The 10,677-nt window shown below is 37.8% G+C and overlaps 1 protein-coding gene across 1 annotated transcript in view; it reads left to right on the plus strand.

Moving 5' to 3' along the window:
• IQCH (IQ motif containing H) overlaps window positions 1-8,945 on the plus strand; it is a 224,554-nt gene extending 215,609 nt beyond the window's left edge. Inside the window, 3 exon segments of the mRNA XM_055536471.1 lie at window positions 3,184-3,292; window positions 8,833-8,914; window positions 8,917-8,945. Of these exon segments, the coding sequence (XP_055392446.1) occupies window positions 3,184-3,292; window positions 8,833-8,914; window positions 8,917-8,945 (220 nt within the window).
• Window positions 8,946-10,677: the final 1,732 nt, after the last annotated feature.

A 10,677-nucleotide genomic window follows, 5' to 3' on the forward strand; every position in this document is an offset into this window, starting at 1 on the left:
AATGAAAAAAAAATTAATGACTCTAAAGTTGTCTTTCCCCTTCATGGATCACAGCTTTGTCATGGTGAAGGGCCATCCAGGATGGACAGGTCATAGTGAAGAGTTCTGACAAAACATGGTCCACTGGAGGAGGAAATGGCAACCCACTCCAGTATTCTTGCCTGGAAAACCACATAAACAGTATGAAAAGGCAAAAAGATTTGACACCTGAAGATGAATCCCCAGGTCAGAAGGTGTTCAATATACTACTGGGAAAGAGCAGAGAGCAATTACTAATAGCTCCAGAAAGAACGAAGCAATAGGGTGAAACCAGAAACGACACTCAGCTGTGGATGTGTCTAGTGATGAAAGTAAGGTCCATGCTGTTAAAGAACAATACTGAATAGGAACCTGGAATGTTAGGTCCATGAATCAAGGTAAGTTGGATGTGGTCAAGCAGGAGATGGCAAGATTAAACACCAGCATCTCAGGAATCAGTGAATTAAAATGGATGGGATAGACAGATGAATGGCTAAGGAAGTTGTGGTACATATACATAGTGGAATATTACTCAGCTATAAAAAGGAATGCATTTGAGTCTGTTCTGATGAGGGGGATGAACCTAGAGCCTATTATACAGAGTGAAGTAAGTCAGAAAGAGAAAGACAAATATTGTATATTAATGCATATATATGGAATCTAGAAAGATAGTGCTGACAGTCCTATGTGCAGGGCAGCAAAGGAGACACAGACATAAAGAACAGACTTTTGGACACAGTGGGGGAAGGAGAGGGTGGGATGATTTGAGAGAATAGCATTGAAACACACACATTACCATATGTAAAATATGTAGCCAGTGGGAGTTTGATGTACTCCGCAGGGAACCCAAAGCCAGTGCTGTGTGACAACCTAAAAGGTGGGAGGGGGAGAGAGGCAGGAGAGGGTATAAGAGGGAGGGGACATATGTATGCTGCTGCTGCTGCATCGCTTTAGTCATGTCCGACTCTGTGCGACCCCATAGACGGCAGCCCACCAGGCTTCCCATCCCTGGGATTCTCCAGGCAAGAACACTGGAGTGGGTTGCCATTTCCTTCTCCAATGCATGAAAGTGAAAAGTGAAAGTGAAGTCGCTCAGTCGTGTCCCACTCTAGCGACCCCATGGACTGCAGCCTACCAGGCTCCTCCGTCCATGGGATTCTCCAGGCACAAGTACTGGAGTGGGGTGCCATTGCCTTCTCCAGGACATATGTATACCTATGGCCAATTCATGTTGATGTATGGCAAAAATCATCACAATTTTGTGAAGTAATTATCCTACAATTAAAAATTTAAAAAGATTAGTTCTAAAACAATGGAAAATAAATAAAATGGATGAGAATGGATGAATTTCATTCAGATGACCATTATATCTACTACTGTGGGTGAGGCAGATTTTATTTTCTTGGGCTCCAAAATCACTGTGGACAGTGACTGCAGCCATGAAATTAAAAGATACATAAACCATCTCCTTGCTCCTTGGAAGGAATGTTATAACAAAACTAGATAGCATATTAAAAAGCAGAGACATTGCTTTGCCGACAAAGGTCATATAGTCAAAGTTATGGTTTTTCCAGTACTCATGTATGGTTGTGAGAGTTGGACCATTAAGAAGGCTGAGCACAGAAGAATTGATGCTTTCCAACTGTGGTCTGGAGAAGACTCTTGAGAGTCCCTTGGAGACTCCCTGGAGCAAGGAGATCAAACCAGTCAATCATAAAGGAAATCAACTCTGAATATTCATTGGAAGGACTGAAGCTGAAGCTCCAATACTTTGGCCACCTAATGTGAAGAGCCAACTCACTGAAAAAGATCTGACTCATTGGAAAAGACCCTGATGCTGGGAAAGATCGAAGGCAAAAGGAGAAGGTGGCAGCAGAGGATGAGATGGTTAGATGGCATCACCAACTCTATGCACGTGAATCTGAGCAAACTCTGGGATATAGTGGAGGACAGAGAAGCCTGGCATACTGCAGTCCATGGGGTAGCAAAGAATCCAACACAACTTAATGACTGAACAACAACAACAAAAATTTGCCTTTGGCTATTGTTTTTTCTATTAAAAGAAAAGATACCAATGTTCAGTAGCTATAAGGGGTAGGAGTAGGTGGTCCTTGGATTGGGGGAATGTAACTCAAGAAGTTTGGAAGTACTTGTCTAGTCCACTTCCTTCATCTCAGAGAAAAGAAATGAAGACCCAGAGAGCTTAAGTAGCTTCCCCAAAGTCAGTAGCAAGGCATAGAGCTCTGGTCTCCTGTCTTGGAACTAGGAAGATTTCTACTTCCAACCTGATCCAAGGAAAGCCCAATCAGGCTGTAAGGAAGCCATTCCAAAAGGGCCTAAGCCTGACTCTACGGTGACTTATTTTACAGATAACAACTGGCAAAGAAGTAATCCCAAAGTTATTTGCAGCTGCCTTAAGAGGCATTAGCTCTTTAGGTTCACCCCCTCAGGACAGAACAATTTTTTAAAATTAATGCATTCATTTAATCTATTTTTTCCTTTGATTAAAAAAGGTTTGAATAATTGCTAGGAAAGTACCTTGTTTCCAAGTTAAAATTTACAATGATCTAGTGGTTTGGGAATGTTCACTGACCATAATTTAGTCCTACAAGATGGTTTCCAAGTTCTCTGAAATCTTCTTTAAATGTGTGTTCAGCTTTATAAAGACAGCTATTCATGAATGGGGCACATTCTCCTCTGCACATAGATGGGATGCATTCCTAAGTGGCAGGAATCACTTGTATACATGAAACAGAAAATAAACCCTAGATGAAAGTCTCCAGAATACTGAGGTGCCAATGTCTCTGTAGGCAAGTAAATTGTTAAGCATGAATTACACTGAGAAACAATTCTCTTAAACTAACAATTTTTAAAATGAGCTAATTCTAGTGTCCTAGCTCAGTGGTGGCCTTTTGCTAGGAATGACTGAACCTGTTCCTACATTCTGCTATGTTGATTAATAAAAAATATTTATTACACAAATCCTTTTTGTTGACAAGTTAAAATGGAGCCTCATCTTTCATATCTCCCTGAAGATTGCCACCTTGTGAGATTGAAAATACTCATTAAATTCCATCACCAGACAGGCACAAATGAGAGGGTGATTGTTTTTAAGCATGTGAGGGGAATCGTTGGTAAACTCATTTGTTTGGATATCATTAACAGAACAATCGGTGAAGATCTCCAGGGGGTCCTCATGACCTTTGCTCGCAATCTCTTCATCATCCATCAAGAAATATCAGCACCTAATATGCAAGGCGAGACCAATTTTAAGGTGAGGTGTTAATTAACTAACGATCCTGGTTAATTTCTATACAAGGGCTGAAAATACCTCATGCTGTATTGTAAACAAGTGCTAAACCATTTTTTTTTTTCATTGTAAGCGGTACATATTTTACAGCATGTAGGGTCAATATTATAAGGTTCCCACTGAACCTGTTAGTTAAATTTAATAGTCTGAAACTTTTTCTTTAAATATAGTAGACTTGTTTTAACTTGCTGCTATTTCCAAATCTAAGCTTACAAGACAACAGGGTTTTCTGATGTTGAAGGTGACATTGAAGTGCCACAATGGAGCCAAAACAGAGACTGTCACGACCAAAAATCCTGACTATAAGCTACCTATATTTCAGATAATACAATATCTGGCTAAGGATTCCTGGGAAGTCTAAGTTTCTAGAGCCAGAAAAGTTCTCCAATCCCAGGAAGGACAACGTGTATAGGGAGAAACAGAAGAAAACCTCAGTATGTTTGTAAGCCATCTGCTCCACCCCATTTTGCTGAAGTGGGACAGGTATATCATCATAATGTTTTGAAGCTTCCAAACGTCACCTAAGGATGTTGCTTCAGGAAATCCAGTCGTGTAACTGTCTAGAATTCTCTAAACTCTAGAAAATGAGAGCAAGATATACCAAAATTTTTAAAATATCAGCTAAACAGAGACAAACACTTGATATTGCTCACTGGAGTGTGCATCTGGCTCCCAGTCAGCCTTCATCTTGTTTGAATGGGTCAAGTAACTCAGGGGATTCAATCAGAAACCACATATGATTTTTCTCTTAAATGGAAAGCCCAATAAAAGCTTGATAAAAATAAAAATTTGGAATTTTTTTTTTCCCTGAGCTAGGGCCCAGTCCCGCTCAGCCAGTTGAGTCACTCAGTCATGTCTGATTCTGAGACCCCATGGACTGCAGCATGCCAGGCTTCCCTGTCCTTCACCAACTCCTGGAGCTTGCTCAAACTTACGTCCATCAAGTCAGTGATGCCATCCAACCATCTCATCCTCTGTCGTCCCCTTCTCCTCCTGCCTTCAATCTTTCCCAGCATCAGGTTTTCCTATGGAGTCAGTTCTTCACATCAGGTGGCCAAAGTATTGGAGCTTCAGTTTCAGCATCAGTCATTCCAATGACTGTTCAGGACTGATTGCCTTTAGGATTGACTGGTTTGATCTCTTTACAGTCCAAGGGACTCTCAAGAGTCCCTCTATAACAGTAATAATGATAGTAATGCTTTGCTCTTCAGAGTGATTTTATGTGTTGCATCAACTTTCACTGGACTTTCTAAAGGATCTGTGCTCATCATTTATATTCTAAGTTCCTGCCAGCTAGCATCATTTCATCTGTTACCATGATGTGTGAAATTCTGAGCCTATATGCATGTGATCAGTTTAGTCTGTCCAAATACAGCTAATAGTCAGGATCAGATGGTGCTGTGGACTGAACTATGTTCTCCCAAAGTTTACGTGTTGAACTCTTCATCCCCAGTATGATAATATATGAAGAAGATGACCTTGGGAGGTAATTATGTTTAAATGAAGTCATAATGGTGGGATCCTCATGATGGGATTAGTGCCCTTATAAGACACCACAGACCTTGCACTCTTTCTTTCTCTCTGTCTTTCTCTGTCTCTGTCTCCCCACTAAATGGGAACACAGCAAAAAGATGGCTGTCTGCAAACCAGAAAGAAAGCTCTCACCAGGAACAGAAAGAGCCAGCGCCTTGCCCTCAAACTTCCCAGCCTCCAGAAATGTGAGAAATAAATTTTTGTTGTTTAAGCCACCCCATCTATAGTGTTTTGTAATAGCAGCCTGGGCAGACTAAGGCACAGAGTTTATCCCCCAAACCATGCAGACTTAGTAGACTCCAACCTTGGACTTGAGGTTGGCAGAGCCAACTGCTATTGACAAAATAAGGCCTTTTCTCTCTGCCCTTTGTCTGACTTTAAAAATCACCAAAAGTCGGATATTCTTAAGTAGCTTTTTTTTTTTTTCGCTTTCTCAGCTACTTTTATTTTTAATTTTTTTATTATTATTTTTTTTTACTTTACAATATTGTATTGGTTTTGCCATCCATCAACATGCATCCGCCAGTAGTTTTTAAATATCTCATGGTTTCTGCATCTCATGTGAATCATTGCTATCTTGACTTTTTTTTTAACCCAATGGCACCCCACTCCAGTACTCTTGCCTGGAAAATCCCATGGACGGAGGAGCCTGGTAGGCTGCAGTCCATGGGGTCACAAAGAGTTGGACTCGACCGAGCGACTTCACTTTCACTTTTCACTTTCATGCACTGGAGAAGGAAATGGCAACCCACTCCAGTGTTCTTGCCTGGAGAATCCCAGGGACTGGGGAGCCTGGTGGGCTGCCGTCTATGGGGTCGCAGAGTCAGACACGACTGAAGTGTCTTAGCAGAAGGTTCAAAGGTAAAAACTTTAAATCTCGATAAAATAGGAATAACTTTTAAAAACTTAAAAAGTGTAATAGATTCATTTTTGGTAGTATTTTTGTCTACTATCCTAATGCAGCCTGATAAGTATTTTCAGTTTGTAAACAAGGATTTACCAGCAAAGTAAAGGCCAAATAAAAATGAAAGATGATGAAGAAAAAGCATTTAACAAAACTTAACACCCTTTCTTGATTAAACAAAACACTCAAACAAACTAGGACTAAAAAGTAACTTCTTCAACCTGATAAGGGCATCTGGGAAAAAGCCACAGCTAACCTCATAGTTAATGGTGCAAGACTGAAAGCTTTCCCCCCAAGATCAGGAACAAGACAAGGATGTCTGCTCTCACCACTTCTATTCATCATTATATTGAAGGCTCTAGCCTGGACAGTTAGGCAAGAAAAAGAAATAAAAGGCACCAAGTTTGAAAAGAAATGAACTCTCTTTATTCACAGATGACATGATCTTGTATATAGAAATCCTAAAGAAGTCAGAAACAATCTGTTGGAACTTATAAACAAATTCAGCAAGTTTTTAAGACCCAATAGCTATATATTAATATAAATATCAGTTGTATCTCCATATATCAGCAATGAACAATCTAAAATTAATTTTTAAATAAAAAAGAATAAAATATTTATGAATAAGTTTAGCAGAACGAGTACAAGACCTGTCTGATGAAAACTACAAAACAGCATAAAAGAAAGGAGACCTAAATAAGTGGAAAGACATTCTATGTTTATGGAACAGAAAACTTAACATTGCTAAAATGGCAGTACCCTCCAAATTGATTCACAGATTCATTGCAATTCCTATCAAAATCCTAGCTGGCTTTATTGCAGAAATTGACAAAATAATCCTAAAATTCATTTGGAAATTTGAGAGATCCAAAATAGTCAAAATAATCTTGGGAAAAAAGAACAAAGAGGGCCTCTAAATTTTAAAAACTTACTACAAAGCTACAGTAATCAAGAATATGTGGTACTGTTATAAGAACAGACGTATAGATGAATGGAATAGAATTGAGAGTCCAAAAACAAATCTTCACTTTTACAGTCAATTGACTTCCAACAAGCACCAAGCCCATTCAATGAAAAAAGAATAGTCTTTTTGATAAATAGTGCTGGGACAAATGGATATCCACATGCAAATGAATGAAGCTGTACCTCTCAACTCCATAGCAAATACAAAAGTTAAGTAAAATTGGATTAAAGACATAAATGTAAAAGTTAAAAGTATTAAATTCTTAGAAGAAAACAGGTATAAATCTTCAAGACCTTGTGGTTAGCAATGGCTTCTCAGATATGATATGTTAAGTGCAATCAAGCAACATAAAAATACTAAGTTGGATTCCATCAACATTGACAACTTCTGTGTATACCAAAGGATACTTACAAAAGTGAAAAGACAACTTAAGAGAAGTGGCAAAATTATTTCCAAATCATGTATATGATATCTCTAGTGTCCACAGTATATAAAGCACTCTTACAATTCAACAACAGAAAAACAAATAACCCAATTAAAAAGTGAGCAAAGGACTTAAATAAACTGTTGTCAAATAAGATATACAAATACACAGTAAAAACATGAAGAAACACTCAACATCATTAGTTATTAGGGAAATCCAAATCAACCACAAGATTCCATTACACACTTAAGATGGCTACAATCAAAAAGACATAATAACAAACACTGACAAGGATATGGAGAAACTGGAACCCTCACATATTGCTGATAGGAATATAAAATGGTGTCATTGCCATGTATAGTTTCATATTTCCTCAAAATGTTAAACAAAATTACCATATGATTCAGCAATTCCACACCTAGTTTTATACCCGAGTACTGAAAATATATGCTCATATGAAACATATATTAGTGTTAATAGAAACATTATTCATAAGAGCCAAAAGGTAGAAACAACCCAAATATCCATCAACAGATAAATGGGTGAATTCCATCATATTAAATGAATAATATTTCATACATTGGAATACTAAGTATAAATCTTCGTGATCTTGTGGTTAGCAATGGTTTCTTAGGTATAACACCTAAAGTGCAAACAACCAAAGTAAAAATAGATAACAGAGGCAATGAAATAGTATTCAGCCATAAAAAAGTAATTAAGTTCTGATCCATGCTACAAAATGGATGAACCTTGAAAACATTATGCTAAGACACAAAGGCCACACATTATATGACTCATTTACATGAAATGTCCAGAGTAGGCAATTCCACAGAGATAGAAAATAGATAAGAGGTTACCAAGAGGTAGGAGAGGTAGAAAATGGGGAATGGCAGATAATGGGTATAGAATTTCTACTCAGGTGATGAAAATGTTCTGGAATAACATAGAGTAATGGTTTCTTATGAATATACTAAAACCCACTGAATTATACACTTTAAAAGGGTGGATTTTATGATATGTGGATTTTACCTCAATAAATAAATAAATAAATAAAATGCATGGAAATGTGCCACTTTTCCTCCCCCAAACCAACGGATATAAATGCTCCCATCAGCCGACTAGTCTTCATTTTAGGGTGACTAGACCAGGGCATCCCACTCCAGTGTTCTTGCCTGGAGAATCCCAGGGACGGTGGAGCCTGGTGGGCTGCCGTCTATGGGGTCGCACAGAGTCAGAAACGACTGAAGCGACTTAGCAGCAGCAGCAGCAGCAGCAGACCAGGGCATCTCAAATTAACTGCAATGAAGGACCTGTTTGTTGTATTTTTTCTGATCTATTATCCATCGATACATATGTGAAATACAACAAAAATGAATTACTAGAAAAATAAAATGAAAAAATCAAATACATATTAAACAGAAACCCATTTTTTCATTATATTTAATAGACACAAAAATCTCTATAAAGGTTTCCAAGTTCATCCTCTCAGTTTTTAACCCATTTCGTTAAGACTGAAAACCAACAATTAATATATGGCTGCTGGTTAGTGGAACACACTTTGAGCATAACTGATCTAAACCATACTCAACTTTAAAAAGGAGGAAATGCTTGAGGGACTGGATGGAAGACTTGTAAGAGGTCTTTAAGTAACAAATATTATTTTCACTGTTCATTTACAGGCTGCCATTGATGACCTTGAAGACATTCTAGGAGTAACAGAGGAAAACAAGTTGAGATTTGAAGAAAACCTACAGTCCAAACATTAAAAACTCTCTCTAAACCTGATAAATGAATGATCCTGGAACACTTTACTGATTTTGGATTCCAATCTGAAGCCAAAAAATGGGCAACATTCATTTTTCTGTTAGGAATAAAAGGAAGGGAAAGATAGTTTGCTTTGTTTGCTAGGAAGGGGAACAGAATAGATTATAATGTAATGCTTTCTTTAAAAACTGTTTATTAAGTAATCTTATTTTACTTATTAAACCAAAACCTATTTGTGTTATCATTTCAATCAATCTCTTCCTCTTCCCAAACACAGGAAGAAATAAGCTATCAAGAAAGTTACAAGTCTGACTAATATCACTTCTGCATCTCTCTTTATAAACTTCAGGATTATGAAGTTTAAAAAACAAAACAAAACAAATTCTATAAAGTTTTCTCTTCCTGTTCCTAATAATAATTTGTCTTCTGCATGTAAAAAATTGAATAATGGCTTAATCCTCGCTATTTGACAAAATGGAAACGTCTCTTTTTCCCCAAGAAAATTACATTTCTGTGGATTTGTAAAGTGATCTTTTGTCACTCATTGTCTTTTTATTGTGCCAGCCACCATTGTCTGTTGTTGCCATTTTTCAAAAAGTAAAATAAGCCAACATCTAGTTAAATAAAGAATCAGAATGTATCTAGGTGGCAGTATCTGCTCTTAGTTTAACAGTGTAACTCAGCCCTCTATCTTGAATAAACATTTGTATTCTCTAGCTCTCCATTAATACAGGAGTAGGATTTTTACAAGCTTAATTCAACAGTACCTTTTAAAGGGCAAAGTGTTAAAATTATGCAGTGTTGACACTCTTGGTGTTTGCTTTGTAACTGTTTAAAGTATTTCTACATCATCCAGCTTAACTGAAGGGTGAAATATGCAGGTCACAAATCAGAGTTGTTTTAAAGAATGACCTTTATATCTTAAAACTATTTGAGTGTGTTGAGGAAAAGAGGGGTATTTATTACCTATGGAATTTCAATAATGTGTTAACTCTGCCTCAGCTATAGGCTGAATTTCTGCAAAACAATTAACATTTGTGTGTGTGTGTGTCAGCTTTTGTTTTGCTATAGTTGGAAGTAGAGTAATTAGCCAGGTTTCCTGCTTGCGCTAGGTACAACGATGACCTCTTTTTCTTGCCAGATCGCTCTAATCCATATGAGGGGCCCATTGTCCAGACACTTGACGGATAGGAAGTACTACATGCCCATTAGAGTCTCGCCTCGATTGAAGCCAGAGCAACATAAGGTCCAGGAGACTCATTAGTTCACTGGCACAATCGTGTCCTGAGAGTAAATGAAACCCTCTGTCTCCTTATGGCTCTCATCTGCTCTGGACTTTAAAAGAAAACTGTCTCTGTTTTGTTCAGCACAGCAGTGGATCTTTCACATAGTGAGATCCCCTTCTTAATAGTACAAAACTGTTAAAATCTATCAGGGAAGTTTTTATATGTGAATTTTGATTAGCACTCTTGGGCCTCAAGCTGCTGGCAAGAGTAAAATGAGTTCACTCTCCCGTACCTTTTTTTTTTTACCCACATAATCAGCTTCTCAAACAATGCACTTTCCTTCTTGCCTCTATCATTAACAGACACCACAGAATGCCTGTTTCCAAATTCAGGCCTTATATTCAGATTTAAGGTCTCACTGGAAAGTGATAGAGAGTCAGGTTCTCTACCTAAAAAGCTACGGCTTCAAAATCAAAGGAGAAAAATTGGTATAATAAAACAATCACTTCAAGTAATTACCTGAAAGAAGCCAGA

The sequence above is a fragment of the Bubalus kerabau genome, chromosome 10 (assembly GCF_029407905.1).
Source record: "Bubalus kerabau isolate K-KA32 ecotype Philippines breed swamp buffalo chromosome 10, PCC_UOA_SB_1v2, whole genome shotgun sequence".
NCBI classification, from domain to species: Eukaryota; Metazoa; Chordata; class Mammalia; order Artiodactyla; family Bovidae; genus Bubalus; species Bubalus kerabau.